Here is a 20,335-nt window from a genome sequence, read left to right on the forward strand (position 1 = left end):
ACATACAGATGCAGGATCTTAATTTGAGCCAGTTTGCTACAGCAGGGAAATAATCCTGCAGCAACAGGAAATGGGAATTATTATGTGTAATATAATAAATGTAAATTTTTGTAAAGGGTTGATACATTTTTTGTTTGTGCAAATCAAGTCTGATATTTCAAAGTGGAAATACAAACTTTAGAAGCATTTAAAAACTTAAATACACTACAAGTTTGCATTTCCTTCTGTGCAGGACAATTCTCAGCAACAAAAGATTAATCAGCTTAAGGTCCTACACCTGTAGCCTTGTTTCTCTTTTGTATAATACAACAGTATAAATCCTTGTTATTTCTCTCTATACTGGTTGAGGAAGTGTCCCAAATGGAACCCTATTCCCTATTGGCCCTGGTCAAAAATAGTGTGTATAGGGAATAGAGTGCCATTTGGGATGGATCCTATGCCTTGCAGCTCAAAACAGAACAACAGGCAATAAAGGGATAAATAACCACAGGGCTGCCAAGCTGAAATCCTACATTTTCTTAATTAAACTATGGGAATGGAACATGTTCAATTGTCCATTACTCTCTCATGAATATATGTATGAGCCACATATCTTAGTTAGAGGCAAACTGGAATTAAATGACACTGGAATCAGCAGTTTCATAACACAGCCGTGTCTTAACAGTATTATTGTGTGGAAACAAAACACAAAGCAGATTTGAGTTCTTTAGGAAAACATCATTATGTTGTCATCCAGAGTCACATTTATTTATTTTCAAGCTATAGAGCCCCAAAGTGGAGTGTCATAATACCCATAAAACCTAGCAGTCAAACGGGGAAATGGTTCAAATCATTTTCCACCCTTATTTTAGGGGATTTTAGAAACACTTCAAATAAGGGCGTGACGTTTGATGAACTTGCACAAGACAGTATTGGCCATTTAAAGAAATGTAGCTACTTTATTCATTGCTACATTTAGCTGACATTAGATAGCTAATCCAGAGATTCTTACCTTTGACTCGATTTGTCAGTCTTGTCTAGATCATCATGGCATTTGTAGTTCTTTCTGATAGCCACATTAGCAGCTAATTAGCGTTTCATTTTTGGGGGGGTAAATAAATCAAATCAAATTGTATTTGTCACAAGTGCCAAATACAACAGGTGTAGTAGACCTTACAGTGAAATGCTTACTTATAAGCCCATAACCAACAATGCAGTTAAGAAAATGCCAAAAACAAATTAAGAGATAAGAATAACAAATGATTAAAGAGCAGCAGTACTCATTGAAGAAGAACATTATGTACAAAACCAGTTACGAACAACGCGGAAAAAAAACGGTTGGTTAAGGGTCAATAAGACGGCCGCCCTCCCCTCCGGCGGCATCACTTGTCAAAAGTACAAGCATAAATATTGATGAAAGTCAACTTGACAGAGAGATTTACACAGTTATCAAAACGCCACGCCAGGGTATGTCTACATAGAACACAGCCCTTATTTTAAGTGTTTCTAAAACAAAAACTATTTGAAAAATGACTGGTGAGAAAACGATTGGAACCATTTCCCTGTTTACCGGTAGGATTCATGGGTATTATGACTCATACCGTGGTACTCTATAGCACACAATATTGCATACAGCAGGTTTTTAAAAGGACAAAAGAGTTTGGTCTGCTTCGTGTTTTCATTTTTGACGTGGAAAAAAATATTGCCATACTGGTATTGTCACAGCCCTCGATGACTTACATGCCCTGGATGCCTCATTAGCATAAATATGCATATCTATTTCCAGACAGAAGCAGTCGATGATAGTTGAGATGGAGGGAGATGACACCAGACAGAAAGGTGAGAAGGTATATCTTAGATATATCTTAAATAATCCTCCCTACGTGGAAAAATCATTGGATTTGCAAAAAGTCATCAACGTAAGGGAATGTCGTCTTTTTTTACCCAACATTTAACCTAAATCCAAGTAAAATGTTTTGTTGAATTCACACTAGTTGACAACTCAACCAAATGTAAATCAAAACTAGACAATGAAATTACATCTGTGCCCAGTGGGTTGTATTACTTAGACACTATGTTACTCCACCCCAGAAGATAACTAAGTTATAACCCAAATGTTGAAATGATTGGCTATTATAAATCTTTTTTTTCTTCCCTGTGGTGGGGGGTTTAAGTATTTTATTAATGTATACAGAGAAGTATTATAAAATGTATTGGCAAAAACACTGTCTGCATCCCAACTAACACCCTAATTCCAGATATAGACATAGTGAAGCCCATCTCCTCTCTCCTCTTCCTACTACCCATCTCTCCTTTCCTCTTCCTCTCCTTCTGGAAGACAGCAGGCAGCAACCATATCCTCACACCCACCTCTCCTCCTTTCCCTTCTCTGCTCTCCTCCTCCTCTCCACTATTCCTCCTGCAAGACAGAAGCCAGCTGTGCCCCCATCTCATCCCCCAGAGCCCCATATCTCCCATCTCCTCCTTTACTCTCCTCCTCTCTTCTGTTTCTCTCCCCCTCCAGCCATCTGTAGCCCTATTTCCTCTCCTCCTCTTCCCCCTCTCCTCTTCCTACCAGCTTTGCCCCTGGTCCCCATTACCCAGAACAGGAAGGCATGGCCTACAGCCCTCTTATGCTAATGTGGGGAGGCAGTGAGCACATAATGTTCCATCAGGGCCATGCTAATGTAGGCAGCTGCCCAAAAAAATCCCCCATCAGCAATTCTCCAGGGTTACCACACATGAACGAGAGAGAGAGAGATCCATGGCCTTTGCAGTGGCTTGTGACCCATCTCTTTAACAGCTCCTCTGGGCTTTAGTGGTTTGTTTCCAGCGACATAGATACTTCATCCCAGACACAACACTGAGACACAGAGAGACAACACAGAGACACAACACAGAGAGGAAACACAGAGACACAACACTGGGACACAACACTGGGACACAACACAGAGAGGAAACACAGAGAGGAAACACAGAGACACAACACAGAGAGGAAACACAGAGACACAACACAGAGAGGAAACACAGAGACACAACACTGGGACACAACACTGGGACACAACACAGAGAGGCCAAAGCTGCTGGCTGCCATCTCTCAAATGGCACCCTATTCCTTATATAAAGCACTACTTTTGAATGGGGCCCTGGTAAAAAGCTGTGCACTATGTAAGGAATAGGGTGCAATTTGAGACACATGCACTGAGTCCCACAGTAGCAGAGAGGATCTAAACAGTCAATAAAATCGAATGAAATAAAATCACATTTTATTAGTCGCATACACATATTTAGCAGATGTTATTGCGGGGGTAGTGAAATGCTTGTGTTCCTCGCTCCAACAGTGCTAGTGTAGATTTGTCACTATAACCTGGAGCATGGTATGTAAAGGGACTACATGACATCACTATAGAGAGCAGTTGGAATGAAAAGGCAGATCACTACAGAGGAAGAGGTCTACACTAAACAGATGTCAGACTAAGCAGGCTTTGGTAGATTTTGTTTTCACACAAGAAAATACAAAACAATGTGATCAGAGTTTAAAAGGAAAACTAAATGAGCATGTGCAGGAAAGGTAGAAAACCCTGGGAGGCTTGTAAGAAAACCTCCCCATTTCAAATTATTATGGAATAAATGCAAATGTAAACAAGTAGTAAATAGATGTAAACAATGTGTAAATATATGTAAACAAGATGTAAATAGATGTAAACAAGATGCAAATAGATGCAAACAAAGGCTGGAGGGTTTCAGCGGAACTGCAGGCGGGTCTACGATAAAGGGAATAGGGTGGCATTTGGGTCACAGTCCTACTTGTCTGCTCTGTCTCACCACCAGGCTGGTCTGTTACTTCTGCCCCGTCACTCCGGCTGCATCGACCCAGGATTGATCCCTTCTGCCTGGGACAAACAGGAGGCTGCTCTGGGACAGCACAGACAGACTGTGGTTCCTAATTAAAAGGCTATACTGCTGGCTGCTGTACAGGGTTGATGTGTGTTGTGATCAGGCCCAGCAGCCCAAGGGCTCCATTGTAGTGTTTCAACTTCAACCAACCGCGGGAATTTAAAAACAATCAAACACGCTCAGAGGGCCTGCTGGGTTTGGGATTTGTTGTTTAGAGAATGAATATTCCCAATGTGAGTCGAGATGTGTTCAGAAAATCAACAATATTTTTTAAGACTCACGTTTCCCCATCCAAGACATGAGCCCATAGTGAGAGAGAGAAAATGAGAGAACAAGGGAGAGAGAGAGAGAATGTCTGTCCCAGAGTGCAACAGCAGCAGTATGGCAACATGGCTTTAACCCAGAGAAACTCATCCAGAGATCCAGAGAAACTGGGACAACATGAATTTTAGATGCCTGCCATGAAAAACAAAAAGAATGATCTGAACTGAGAAGCAGGAGAAGGAGGGAAGTCTCCCAGAAGCCATCACCACTGAGCTGAGCAGAGCTGAACAGAGATCTGATGTTAATGTAGTGGTAAATCCACCCCTACTCTCCTGATTGATACAAAGCTATTCCCTCTAGATCTGATACAACCACACATCTATCTATGATCTATCTATCTACAGACAACCCACCACAGGGCTGTTGTAACAGTAGACGCTTGTTTCAAATATGTCAGCCAGCTTTTGGTCTTTTGAAAATAATTTCTCTTGAGGAAAGTAACATCATGAAAGAGACATGCATACTGACACAACATCTGTTTTTCATCCAGAGATGTGGAGCTGTGATGTCGGTTTCTTCACGTCAGACCCTCCTAGCTCTCTCAGTCCCAAATTGCACCCTATTCCCTACATAGTGCACTTCTTTAGATGAGAGCCCTGGTCAAAAGAAGTGGACTATATAGGGTAAAGAGTGCCATTTGCGATGCAATCACACTCACAGTCCGGCCCAGCCAATGGGGATAAGGGGGATGTTAATATGTGACATAACATTGGCATGTTTACATGTTGTACTCATTATTTTCTGGCAGTGTCATCAGAACCTCCAGACTGATGAATGTTGTCTACTTCCTGGGTGAAGAGCTGACGCAAGCTGAAATATGCCTGTCCATTCCTCAGATACGTTCTGAATGTCCATGTCTTCAGGTAAATGTTTAACTTAATTCTATGAAGCTCAAATTCCACAAGACAACAGGACAGAAGTCTCCCAAGCTGTAACCATGTCCTAATCACCTCAATATGCCTTTTAATGGGAATTGAAACGTCTTGGCCCAACTAAGTACATCCAGTAAATGTGGCTGGAGGTTTCAATTTGCCTCAGGCAAAAAACATCAACATCAGTAACATGTTTGTTGCGAGAAAATAAACTGATTTTCTCAGCAAAATATAGATATGGGGAAAAAACTAGCAGCATGAAGACCAAACAGGGACTGTGGTGTTCCATTGTGGTTAATTCCAGAACGTTGCTCAATAAAAATTATAAGAGGCTGCACAGTGTTGGTTACCAAGGCTGATTTTGAGCTTAGCCTGGGATCTATCCCAATGGTACACCATCTAGTGCTCTACTTTTGACCAGAAACCTATGGACCTTGTTCAAAAGTAGTGCACTATATAGGGAATAGGGTTCTATTTGGGACATGGCCCTGGTATTTTCTCTGTAATGTCGGTCAAAGGCTACTAATCCAGACAGGTATGCAGCGCTACAGGGGGCAGGGCGCATTAGAAAGTTTCCTGTACTAAGAAGCATTATGACCCAGAAACATAACAGATACAGACAGACCAGGCCTAATGGCAGCCTATTCCTTATTTAGTGAACTCCTAAATATGGGCCCAGGTCAAATGTAGTGCAATATATAGGGAATAGGGTTCTATTTGGGACGTAGCCCTATACATACCGGATTTCTGACCATTCAACTCTGCTCCCAGTGTCATGCCCTGATCTGTTTCACCTGTCCTTGTGATTGTCCCCACCCCCTCCAGGTGTGGATTATTTTCCCCTGTGTTTCCTGTCTCTCTGTGGCAGTTCATCTTGTATGTTCAAGGCAACCAGAGTGTTTTTCCCATGCGCCTGCTTTTCTATTCTCTCTTACTAGTACTCCCAGTTTTGATCTTTGCCTGTTTGTCTGGACTCCATTTCCACCTGCCTGACCATTCTGCTTGCCCTGACCTCGTGCCTGCCTGCCATTCTGCCTGCCCTGACCTCGAGCCTGCCTGCCATTCTGCCTGCCCTGACCTCGAGCCTGCCTGCCATTCTGCCTGCCCTGACCTCGTGCCTGCCTGCCATTCTGCCTGCCCTGACCTCGAGCCTGCCTGCCATTCTGCCTGCCCTGACCTCGAGCCTGCCTGACCATTCTGCCAGCCCTGACCTCGAGCCTGCCTGACCATTCTGCCTACCCTGACCTCAAGCCTGCCTGACCATTCTGCCTGCCCTGACCTCGTGCCTGCCTGTCATTCTGCCTGCCCTGACCTTGAGCCTGCCTGACCATTCTGCCTGCCCTGACCTCGTGCCTGCCTGTCATTCTGCCTGCCCTGACCTCGAGCCTGCCTGACCATTCTGCCTGCCCTGACCTCGTGCCTGCCTGTCATTCTGCTTGCCCTGACCTCGAGCCTGCCTGACCATTCTGCCTGCCCTGACCTTGTGCCTGCCTGACCATTCTGCCTGCCCTGACCTCGTGCCTGCCTGCCATTCTGTACCTCTGGAACTCTGAACTGGTTTTGACTTTTTGCCTGTCCACGACCATTCTCTTGACTACCCCTTTTGGATCGTTAATAAACACCTTGGACTCTAACCATCTGCCTCCTGTGTCTGTATCTGGGTCTCGCCTTGTGCCCTTATATCCAAACTGTATATACCCACTAAGACTATCAAGCAGCATGACATCCTAAACAGACACGGAAGTACACACACTGCTTTGTCATGTTTAGACAGCAGGATATAAGCCATATGACAAACAGTAGCCTGAGTTTAGTCACACCACTATTACTGATTTACATTTAGATTTCAACTTAAATCAAGGAAAATATAAAGATGAGAAATAGTGATCCTTACACTGAGACTGAGTGCTTAGACATTGACTGCATGGGCGGTCCTTATGAATATGGGGCTGTCGTTGTCTGCATCCCAAACACCACGCTATTCTCTATATAGGGAGCCATTTCAAACACACTTTTATATTACTGCAGCAGCAAGGTCACTGGGGCTGGTCTCCTGGGGCCGTGTAGATGAATAAAGCTGGTACGCTAACACAGTAACGCTACACATCACAATGTTACTGTAGGCCAGCTGCATCATCTATCACACTGTTACTGTAGGCCTACTGCATCATCTAAAACACTTACTGTAGGCCTACTGCATCATCTAAAACACTTACTGTAGGCCTACTGCATCATCTATCAGACTGTTACTGTAGGCCTACTGCATCATCTATCACACTGTTACTGTAGGCCTACTGCATCATCTAAAACGCTGTTACTGCAGGCCTACTGTATCAACAATCACACTGTTACTGTAGGAATACTGTATCAAACGGTTACTGTAGTCCTAATGCATCATCAATCACACTGTTACAGTAGACCTACTGCATCATCTATCACACTGTTACTGTAGGACTACTGCAGCATCTATCACACTGTTACTGTAGGACTACTGCAGCATCTATCACACTGTTACTGTAGGACTACTGCAGCATCTATCACACTGTTACTGTAGGACTACTGCAGCATCTATCACACTGTTACTGTAGGACTACTGCATCATCTATCACACTGTTACTGTAGGACTACTGCAGCATCTATCAGTAGCAGCCTCTGATCCATCCATCAGCCACCCATCCCTCACCTTGTCAGCCGCCCTGTAAAACAGATGTGGGATATGAAGTGTGGCAACGTGCCAGCTGCCACCCAGAGACACCACCAGCCAGGCAGAATGGTGATGGGGATCTGCGGTGGCTGACCAGAATCATAATCATATTCTAGATGACTAGTTCTCTGACCTAGTCAGTAATATCCAGAATATGCTAATGTAAATACACTGTGTACTGGTCCCTGATCTTAGCATTATTGGGTTTCAGAGAAGCACTTTATGAACATGATGTGTTATTACATATTTAATGAACTGCTGGGACAAACTACAGGTGAAGAACAGACTGCTGATCAAAACAGGTTTTTAATTTTGTTTAGTCCCCACACTCCCTCAATAGTCATTTTTCTCCCCCACCCCCTCAACAGTCTTTACTCTGCCTTATTTATTCATCACTGCTACAGTTGTTATTGTACATAGCATATAGTGCTATTTATATTCATATTGTTGTTGTTTTTATTACCATTTAGATCATTTTAATTAACTTAGTCCTGCATCTTGGAACTCGAAGCCTAAGATTTTCACTGTACCCAGCAATCACACCTGCAACCCTGTACATGTGACTATTAAACACTGAATCTGAATGTTGCTAAGTGAAAAAGCCCTGATTAATCTCATCCCTCATTAAACAATCAAATTCCTGGGTAGTATTCACTAGAAACCAAACGGAAGAAAATAGACCTGAACTTTTCCAATAAGAAACGGTCATTTTCGTTTACAATATTTTTTCAGTTGCGAAACGTTTCGCTACGGTGTGCATTAATGAACCACGGCCCTGCTGAATGAAACCCGCCTAGAGGGGAGACTTAATTCATTATGACACGTTATCTTATTTACAGCTTTATTCAGACTGGCTTCTATAGAGAAGATAAACGAGCTAACCAGGCTTAATGAGCTGAGATGATGGAAGGTGGCACCGTGGGGCAGGATACTGCCTTATAGCATCACAACACAGTGTTGCAGCATCTGTCTGATAGGAGGTTCATTATTCTCCTCCACGGGACAGTGTACAGTTGATGTGTCCGAATGGATTTGAGCCCTTTAAGACCCAGGAGTGGTGTTCCATCATCTAGGTTGCATCCCAAATGGCACCCTATTCTCTATACTGTAATGTACAGTACTACTTTTGACCAGGGCCCATAGCGCACTATATAGGGTGCCATTTGGGACATAACCTAGTCTAGATCGAGGGATAGCCAACTTCAGTTCTCAGCCAAATTTATCCTGTAGTTTAACTAGGCAAGTCAGTTAAGAACAAATTATTTTTCACAATGACAGCCTAGGAACAGTGGGTTAACTGCCTTGTTCAGGGGCAAAACGACAGATGTTTTAATTGTCAGCTCAGGGATTTGATCTAGCAACCTTTCGGTTACTGGCCCAAAGCTCTAACCACTTCGGATACCTGCCCCCCAAAATACCCTAGTTATTCATAACACTAGCTAGATTCAACGTGCCAGTCCATAACTTCAGGATGCATGTACACATCAAGATCATGTGTACAAGGTTTTTACAAGGCCTCATACGATAGATCACTATGGTCAAGTTCCTTCCCAAGTACATTGCAAATGCATGCAAGATCTTATAATGCCTGGATAGGTACTGTATTTTTAACATATCACCATCTGATGCCCGACTACATAGTCAATGATGACGACATAGCACGCAACCATTGGTTGACTCAATGCAATGCCTGCAAATCTAGTCGGGCAGGAACTTGACCTATATCTCTCTCCCCGTCCTACTCCACTTCTTCCTACTCCTCCTTTCATCCTTTCATCCACTCATCATTGTCAACCTGATCCTACTTGACTCTGCTCTCAGTCGCTCCACGTCTCTCTCTCCATTGTTCTGTAATCAGACTGGTCTCTGTTCAGAGTCCTGACCCTCTGAATCATTCATTCATACATACAGGAGAGACACGATTAGCATTATATTAGCATTATGCTAAAATGTTCCCTCCATCCCACTGTCTCTCTCCAATTGAGACCGTGATGCTACGGTATGTGTTCATCCAACCTCAAGTGAACTGTGGGGATATGAATAAGACAGCTACAACCATGCACACTCATATGTCACATCCAAAATAGCACTCTAATCTCTTTATAGTATACTGGTCAAAAGTAGTCCACCGTATAAGGAATAGGGTGCCATTTGGGATGCATTCTACATCTCTACCCTAGCCTGCTTGTGTCTGTTTTCCATTACAGCAATCACCTTTTTAGATTCCATTTTTGCTCTTTAACAATCCCTAATTGAGTGTTATGCTATTCATTCTAGTTCTCGTGCACTGTAGTTTGTCCTGCCTGATGACAGAGACGTGTTAATGGAACCATTAGTTAGAGGAGAGGAGACATTACTCAGAAAGAAACATAATGTTCTCGATACAGAACTGTTCACCATCATTCACACTGTTTCATCATTACCAGGGGCACATTAAAAACACACCTCCTGACATGCAGCACTAAAAAACATCACATGAAACACAGTATGTTCACACATGGAACTCTATTCCTATAGTTCACTACTTCTGACCATAGGGCTCTGGTCAAACATAGTGCACTATATAGGAAATAGGGTGCCATTTGAGACTCAAATACAATTTACACTTCTACAAGGAGTTGATGGATGATGGTTAATAAAGACAGTTTTTCCATCCAACACATCTCTCTACAAATGAAAGCTATCATATGAAACAACTATAGCCTATTAGGGCTGATATTTCACCATTTACCCAGATATATTGGACAGGAAGCCTAAGAGGCCAAATGGGAACTATTAGTGAAATATGATGATTGAATGGACTGGTTCCATCTTCATACCTGCAAAAGCTAACATTAAGGTTGCCTCTTATGCTTCTACATCTGCATTGCTTGCGGTTTCAGGCAGGGTTTCTGTACAGCACTTTGTGACATCAGCTGATGTGAAGAAAAAAGGCTTTATAAACACATTTGATTGATTGATTGGTGAAGTCTGAACTAACTAGGCATCAGCCACAGTTTGGCTAGTGAAGGCTGGTAGTAACAGTAAAGTCTATGTCCACCTATATATATGTATATATATATATATATGTCTATGTCAAATCAATCAATGAAATGTATTTTATAAAGCCATTATAACATTAGCATATATTGAAGACTTAGCCATGTTAGCCACAGAGGAATCTTCCCCATTGAAAATGATCACAATTTAGTCTCAATTTCACACTGAGTGCCAAGTTCAACTCCACTAAACTGAAGCCTGTCAACAGATTGGTCCATCTCCTGGAAACATTCATATCATGTTTCCAATCTGTAGCCATGCCATATGGTCATGATAATGGGTGGTATTGTGGTGGCTGATCAAATATTGTGGAAGAGCTATGCTCATCACAGAGCAAGAGGGTCAAGTCAGTCTGTGAACACCACGGCATGAGTCTACACCTGATGCAGAGGGGCTGTAGACATGTGTCAGTGTGCTGGGGCTATCTGGTGTGTTTCTTGTTCCCCTGGTGATTTTTTTTTTTACCTTTATTTAACTAGGCAAGTCAGTTAAGAACAAATTCTTATTTTCAATGACGGCCTAGGAACTGTGGGTTAACTACCTGTTCAGGGGCAGGCAGATCTGTACCTTGTCAGCTCAGGGGTTTGAACTTGCAACCTTCTGGTTACTAGTCCAACACTAACCACTAGAGCATGACAGAGCATACAGGTGGAATGGGTCTTGCAGCCAGACCACAGCAGCACACATCTCTGCCCTGTACCTGCTACAGACATACAGACACATGCATGAACACACAGACAGACAGACATACAGACAGACAGAGAGAGACAGACACACCCCCACTGGGCACAGACGTCAGTTTTACATCTAGTTTTGATTGACATTTGGTAGTGTTGTCAACTGACGTGAATTCAATGTGAAATCAACAACAAATGTCATTTAGGTTAAAAACTTGGGTGAAAATATGAAAAGCCCTTACATTGATGACTTTCTGCAAATTCTATCAGTTTTCCCACCTTCATTCAACATCACTTTTATTTTGGGAGTTGAAATCACGTGGAATCAACGTTGGTTCAACCAGTTTTTGCCCAGTGCGACACCTTCTGTGGTCCCATCCACCACATCAGATCGGGGCACCATGTATCTGATCTGTGTGTTCTAAATAGTGCAAATGGGTCATGTTATGTTAGCTGTCATCTTCAGATGTTGAAATGTTGTCGAACAAGCACAAACTCAAAATGAGGAAACAGTCACACTCCATAAGAGTTCAGAGTAATGCCTCAATCCCAAATAAGAATGAACCCCATCTCTAATAACACCCTATCTCTAGTTACATGTTCTCTAGACTACAATATCAGACCTGTACAGAACAGAACACATGCAGCAGCAGCAACCCCCGTTTTGCCAGGCATCGAGTCATCCACTGAGACCCGTACCCTTTATTATGGTGCTACAATGTAGCGCTCTGTGCGTGTTGATGATGTTGTGTTTGTTGCATGTGTAAAATGCTTTTTCTGTGGTTTATATTTCCTTACCAGGTTGAGGACAGTCTCCACGATATCCCTGTTGCTAACCTCCCCCACCTGGATCAATCCGATCAAAACCGCGAATTTCATCTTGATATTCCGGATGGGCACCTGCGGGTTGATTATCCCGCCCGGTAGAACCATAGAACCCGAGCCAGATACCATTATTTTCCCGGTACCAGAGCACCCTTGCTGCCCATGACCCGGGGGAATTTCACGGTCCGAAGGAGACACAGCTCCCGGCATCTTTACCGCCGGCCTCTCACTTGTCGTGTCCATTCAACCAGATCGATATCACCTGCTTTAATCGCTGTTCAACTACATCAATTAATTAGGATACAACATAGAAGATTCTGGAAGAACCTGACAAAAGGGAAACCCCTATATTGTTTACATCCGCTCTCTCTGCCGTGCTCGAATAGGAACCGCAATCTGGTAACAATTTATTGAGGGTAGAACGAGCAGTGTCCTTCCCTGTATTCAGACGTTTTCTGTTAATCTGAACAGATTGAAGCTGAACAGCGCCGCAACCGCTGCAGGGTCTCTGGGCTATGGCTCGGTCATGTTGCCCCCTGCCTGCGGGAAGAAGCGCGTCACATGAGGTGTATGTAATTGTAGGAGAGAATACTTTAAAAGGATTCAACCAAGCCCTTTAGAGTTGAATTGGTTGTGAATCAGTTCATCTTTGTGGTTGTATTGCTGTCTAAACTTAATTTATCAAAGCAGTAGCCAATAGAAGGGAGGAAAAGGTTACTCAAAAGCTTTTTATTGAAAGCGCCAGTAACACAATAGAGAAAGCACCTTATTAAAGATTAGATTGTGAAAAGCTATGCGGGTAGTTTGAATAATTATTTTATTAAAGGTAGTTTAAATACAAGTGGCACTCTATTTCTCTTTATAGTCCACTAGGCTCTGATCAAACGTACACTAAAATAGGGTGCCGTTTGCGACTCATTTTCTGAGTTATAGGAGTCATACAATTGGAGGACACTATTCTTAACAGTTCTGAGTTTTACAAGTCATACAATGGGAGGACACTATTCTTAACATTTCTGAGTTATACAAGTCATACAATGGGAGGACACTATTCTTAACAGTTCTGAGTTATACAAGTCATACAATGGGAGGACACTATTCTTAACATTTCTGAGTTATACAAGTCATACAATGGGAGGACACTATTCTTAACAGTTCTGAGTTATACGAGTCATACAATGGGAGGACACTATTCTTAACAGTTCTGAGTTATACGAGTCATACAATGGGAGGACACTATTCTTAACAGTTCTGAGTTATACGAGTCATACAATGGGAGGACACTATTCTTAACAGTTCTGAGTTATACGAGTCATACAATGGGAGGACACTATTCTTAACAGTTCTGAGTTATACGAGTCATACAATGGGAGGACACTATTCTTAACAGTTCTGAGTTATACGAGTCATACAATGGGAGGACACTATTCTTAACATTTCTGAGTTATACGAGTCATACAATGGGAGGACACTATTCTTAACAGTTCTGAGTTATACGAGTCATACAATGAGAGGACACTATTCTTAACAGTTCTGAGTTATACGAGTCATACAATGGGAGGACACTATTCTTAACATTTCTGAGTTATACGAGTCATACAATGGGAGGACACTATTCTTAACAGTTCTGAGTTATACGAGTCATACAATGGGAGGACACTATTCTTAACAGTTCTGAGTTATACGAGTCATACAATGGGAGGACACTATTCTTAACAGTTCTGAGTTATACGAGTCATACAATGGGAGGACACTATTCTTAACAGTTCTGAGTTATACGAGTCATACAATGGGAGGACACTATTCTTAACAGTTCTGAGTTATACGAGTCATACAATGGGAGGACACTATTCTTAACAGTTCTGAGTTATACAAGTCATACAATGGGAGGACACTATTCTTAACATTTCTGAGTTATACAAGTCATACAATGGGAGGACACTATTCTTAACAGTTCTGAGTTATACGAGTCATACAATGGGAGGACACTATTCTTAACAGTTCTGAGTTATACGAGTCATACAATGGGAGGACACTATTCTTAACAGTTCTGAGTTATACGAGTCATACAATGGGAGGACACTATTCTTAACAGTTCTGAGTTATACGAGTCATACAATGGGAGGACACTATTCTTAACAGTTCTGAGTTATACGAGTCATACAATGGGAGGACACTATTCTTACCAGTTCTGAGTTATACGAGTCATACAATGGGAGGACACTATTCTTAACATTTCTGAGTTATACGAGTCATACAATGGGAGGACACTATTCTTAACATTTCTGAGTTATACGAGTCATACAATGGGAGGACACTATTTTTAACAGTTCTGAGTTATACGAGTCATACAATGGGAGGACACTATTCTTAACAGTTCTGAGTTATACGAGTCATACAATGGGAGGACACTATTCTTAACAGTCCTGAGTTATACGAGTCATACAATGGGAGGACACTATTCTTAACATTTCTGAGTTATACGAGTCATACAATGGGAGGACACTATTCTTAACATTTCTGAGTTATACGAGTCATACAATGGGAGGACACTATTCTTAACAGTTCTGAGTTATACGAGTCATACAATGGGAGGACACTATTCTTAACAGTTCTGAGTTATACGAGTCATACAATGGGAGGACACTATTCTTAACATTTCTGAGTTATACGAGTCATACAATGGGAGGACACTATTCTTAACAGTTCTGAGTTATACGAGTCATACAATGGGAGGACACTATTCTTAACAGTTCTGAGTTATACGAGTCATACAATGGGAGGACACTATTCTTAACATTTCTGAGTTATACGAGTCATACAATGGGAGGACACTATTCTTAACAGTTCTGAGTTATACGAGTCATACAATGGGAGGACACTATTCTTAACAGTTCTGAGTTATACGAGTCATACAATGGGAGGACACTATTCTTAACAGTTCTGAGTTATACGAGTCATACAATGGGAGGACACTATTCTTAACAGTTCTGAGTTATACGAGTCATACAATGGGAGGACACTATTCTTAACATTTCTGAGTTATACGAGTCATACAATGGGAGGACACTATTCTTAACATTTCTGAGTTATACGAGTCATACAATGGGAGGACACTATTCTTAACAGTTCTGAGTTATACGAGTCATACAATGAGAGGACACTATTCTTAACAGTTCTGAGTTATACGAGTCATACAATGGGAGGACACTATTCTTAACATTTCTGAGTTATACGAGTCATACAATGGGAGGACACTATTCTTAACAGTTCTGAGTTATACGAGTCATACAATGGGAGGACACTATTCTTAACAGTTCTGAGTTATACGAGTCATACAATGGGAGGACACTATTCTTAACAGTTCTGAGTTATACGAGTCATACAATGGGAGGACACTATTCTTAACATTTCTGAGTTATACGAGTCATACAATGGGAGGACACTATTCTTAACATTTCTGAGTTATACGAGTCATACAATGGGAGGACACTATTCTTAACAGTTCTGAGTTATACGAGTCATACAATGAGAGGACACTATTCTTAACAGTTCTGAGTTATACGAGTCATACAATGGGAGGACACTATTCTTAACAGTTCTGAGTTATACGAGTCATACAATGGGAAGACACTATTCTTAACATTTCTGAGTTATACGAGTCATACAATGGGAGGACACTATTCTTAACAGTTCTGAGTTATACGAGTCATACAATGGGAGGACACTATTCTTAACAGTTCTGAGTTATACGAGTCATACAATGGGAGGACACTATTCTTAACAGTTCTGAGTTATACGAGTCATACAATGGGAGGACACTATTCTTAACAGTTCTGAGTTATACGAGTCATACAATGGGAGGACACTATTCTTAACATTTCTGAGTTATACGAGTCATACAATGGGAGGACACTATTCTTAACATTTCTGAGTTATACGAGTCATACAATGGGAGGACACTATTCTTAACAGTTCTGAGTTATACGAGTCATACAATGAGAGGACACTATTCTTAACAGTTCTGAGTTATACGAGTCATACAATGGGAGGACACTATTCTTAACATTTCTGAGTTATACGAGTCATACAATGGGAGGACACTATTCTTAACAGTTCTGAGTTATACGAGTCATACAATGGGAGGACACTATTCTTAACAGTTCTGAGTTATACGAGTCATACAATGGGAGGACACTATTCTTAACAGTTCTGAGTTATACGAGTCATACAATGGGAGGACACTATTCTTAACATTTCTGAGTTATACGAGTCATACAATGGGAGGACACTATTCTTAACATTTCTGAGTTATACGAGTCATACAATGGGAGGACACTATTCTTAACAGTTCTGAGTTATACGAGTCATACAATGAGAGGACACTATTCTTAACAGTTCTGAGTTATACGAGTCATACAATGGGAGGACACTATTCTTAACAGTTCTGAGTTATACGAGTCATACAATGGGAAGACACTATTCTTAACAATTCTGAGTTATACGAGTCATACAATGGGAGGACACTATTCTTAACATTTCTGAGTTATACGAATCATACAATGGGAGGACACTATTCTTAACAGTTCTGAGTTATACAAGTCATACAATGGGAGGACACTTTCTTAACATTTATTTTTACTTCCAGACAGCTTCACCATAGTATATCATTCATTCTATTGAACAGTTAACCATTACTGCACCAAATGTTGGAAAATAAAAAAATACGGAATTGCTGTACCTTTCCTGTCTAAATTTAAGTCATTACAATAAATAATTTGAATTAATCTCCCTTATTCCTTGTGTAATTTCTGCACAAAACCACAATCACACACACAGAAGGAGAGAAAGAGAAGACACGCACGCACACAAACACAGACAGCAGAAATGACTGCACTGTCAGAGCTGGAAACACAAGCATTTCGCTTCACCCGCAATAACATCTGCTAAACATGTGTATGTGATTTAATTTGACTTGACACACACACGTCAGGGTAAGGCTGTCTACTTGTCTTTTATTTAATTATGTAAATAGGACTCCTGGTGTCTCGCAGCTCATTGAACAGTCCGTAGATGTGGAAGTGACCTTGGAGAGTCTTCCTGCAAAACCACAGAAGAGCAGACAGAACAGAAATAACAGGTTTGGGGGAAGTTTCTAATATTGTGTCCCTAATGGCACCCTATTTCCTATATAGTGCACCTCTTTGAACCAGGAACCATAGGGCTCTGGTCAAATGTACTGTACTATGTAGGGAATAGAGTGGCATTTGGGACACCGAATAAATCTGTAACCTTATGAATCCAGTCAGTTTGATGAAGCTGTATTGTTCAGAAATCAGATGATGCTATCTAGTGGATAAATCAATACATTATTTCAGTGAATATGGGAGGAAATTATATATATGGCCCAATCCCAAATCAACCCCTAGAACAGGGGCGTCAAACTCCATTCCACAGAGGGCCGAGTGTCTACGGGTTATTGATTTTTCCTTTCAATTCAGATCTAGACAACCAGGTGAGGGGAGTTCCTTACCCATTGTTGAACCAATCAAGTACAAGGGAGGAGCGAAAACCCACAGACACTTGGCCCTCCGTGGAATTAGTTTGACACGTGTGCCCTAGAACCATACCCTATGCACTTGATTGGTGTATGCAGTATGGTGAAACATGTGCCTAACAAATCAGAGTGCAAGTTGGAGCTATTACCATATTTCTCTGCCTGTAAAATCAGGGCATAGGGTCTAGGGGTCAATTTGGGATAAGCCATCTTTTGTGATCCCTCCATCATTAATTTGATTATTTCAATAAAACGTATTCCATATGTATGAAACACACATTTAAAAAAATGTACAACCCTGAGTTGAGAGATAAAGACTGATGGTTGTAATACACAGTATGACCACCAGGGAGCAACAACATCCTGTAAATAATAAATCATCATCATCATTTGGTGGGTGCTGATATTTGTTCTATTCCACACATGCATAAGTGTGTATTAATACATGTGAGATTTGTAAATAGTTTTTTTACATATCCTAACTTCCCCTGAGACACCCTCGGAGAGTGGGGTCAAAGCCAGGGTCTGCCATTATCAACGGCGATCCTGGAGAAATTAGGGTTAAGTGCCTTGCTCAAGGGCACATAGGCAGTTTATTCTTCCACCCTTTCAAAAAAACTGGGTGCTATTTAAAGGAAATATTTCAAGTTTGGTATCACTCTGTTCTCTCCCGATTCCATTCCACTATGTGTGTTCTTTTTTAATTTTTACTCCGTTTTCTCCCCAATTTCGCAGTATCCTATTGGGAGTTACAGTGTTGTCTCATTGCTACAGACTCAGGGAGAGGCAAAGGTCGAGAGCTGTGTGACCTCCAAACACAGCCCAACCAAGCCGCACTGCTTTTTGACACAATGTTCCCTTAACCCGGAAGCCAGCCGCACCAATGTGTCAGAGGAAACACCGTGCACCTGGCGACTGTGTCAACGTGCTTTACGCCCGGCCCGCCACAGGAGTCGCTATTGCTCGATGGGACAAGGACATCCCAGCCGGCCAAACCCTCCCCTAACCCGGACTACGCCAGGACAATTGTCGCCGCCTCATGGGTCCTCTGGTCGCGGCTGGCTGCGGACAGAGCCTGGACTCGAACCCAGAATCTCTAGTGGCACAGCTAGCACTGCATTGTAGTGCCTTAGACCACTGCGCCACTCTGGAGGCCCCAGTCATTGTGTTCTTAACCAGTCCAATTCTGTCTTGTCCTATTTGTGTATCATGTGACTCTGGACACCAACTCACTGCCTAGCATGCTGCTATAAGGAGACCAGGGGGTTAGAACCCTTCTATGGCTAATATAGCTCTAACTTGTCCTGGTCTAAGAGTGAATGGGAGTGTCTGTCCTGACAGAGTGTGCACGGGAGAGATGTATTCTGACAGACTGGGTCTTGACTTACTTGACTTATTCCTTTCAGCTCCTAGTGGAGCAAAGAGCCTCGACGGTGCTCATCTCCAGCTAACTCTGTTCTGTTTTCTTGACCTCATCCCAGGCGCTTTTTGCCTTTTTCATCTCTTCCTCATTCATCCTCCTCCATGTCTTCTTTAGGCGGCCTGTGACTGTGTGTGGTGTTGTGGTATTCGGGGAGAGAGGTATGTAAACATGATCTGGTATATTGTTGCTGGCGGTGTCCCTGACATCACATGGGTGTTCTCTATGGTGTGGAACAGCTATGTGGGGTCAGGGGTGAAAGGTCATTAGAGTGCTGGGAGGCCAGTAGATTGTTATAGATGGTCTTCTTTTGGTTTGGTTAAAACAAATTCCCTGAAGATAAGTTGACTGAGAACAAAATATAATTTACTGCAACAACCTGGGGAAAAGATAGGCGAGAGGGAGAGGAGGGGTGATGAATGAGCCAATTCAAAGCTGGGGATGATTAGGTGGCCATGATGGAATTTTGCCAGGACACCGTGGTTAACTGTTACGATAAGTGCCATGGATCTTCAGTGACCACAGAGTCAGCGCACACCTGTTTAACATCCCACCTGAAAGACGGCACCCTACACAGGGCAATGTTCCCAACCACTACCCTGGGGTATTTGGATCTGTTTTCTGATTATTTTTACCAGAAGTAAGATTGACTGGCCCTCCAACACCACTTTCAGCAGCATCTGGTCTCCCATCCAGGGACCGACTGAGATTGACCTTGCTTAGCTTCAGAGGCCAGCCAGCAGTGAGATGCAGGGTGGTATAGAGTAAAGGCTTGGAATGCATCCCACATGGCACAAAACTAGAGCTTTGGTCAAAAGTAGTGCACTATGTAGGGAATAGGGTGCCATTTGGAATGTGAAGTAGAAAACACAACATGTGAGGTGAGGTGTTGACCAGCAGAAAATAAACAAACTACAAGTGGAGTGAAAAGAGAGCGACTTTCAACTAAGCAAATTCCCTCAGAGCAATTAAGTTTCTATTCTAATCCATTGTAATTGCATTTGTCTGTGTAAAAATAAACACGCAATTAAACGTTTCATA

General features: G+C 42.1%; 1 protein-coding gene across 1 annotated transcript in view; it reads right to left on the reverse strand.

Moving 5' to 3' along the window:
- LOC135553390 (neurobeachin-like) overlaps positions 1–12,547 on the reverse strand; it is a 334,327-nt gene extending 321,780 nt beyond the window's left edge. Inside the window, exon 1 of the mRNA XM_064985529.1 lies at positions 12,291–12,547. Within this exon, the coding sequence (XP_064841601.1) occupies positions 12,291–12,527 (237 nt within the window). The 5' untranslated portion in view covers positions 12,528–12,547. The remainder of the gene's footprint in view (positions 1–12,290) is intronic.
- Between the last annotated feature and the right edge of the window lie 7,788 nt (positions 12,548–20,335).

The sequence above is a fragment of the Oncorhynchus masou genome, chromosome 13 (genome assembly GCF_036934945.1).
Source record: "Oncorhynchus masou masou isolate Uvic2021 chromosome 13, UVic_Omas_1.1, whole genome shotgun sequence".
Lineage (NCBI taxonomy): Eukaryota > Metazoa > Chordata > Actinopteri > Salmoniformes > Salmonidae > Oncorhynchus > Oncorhynchus masou.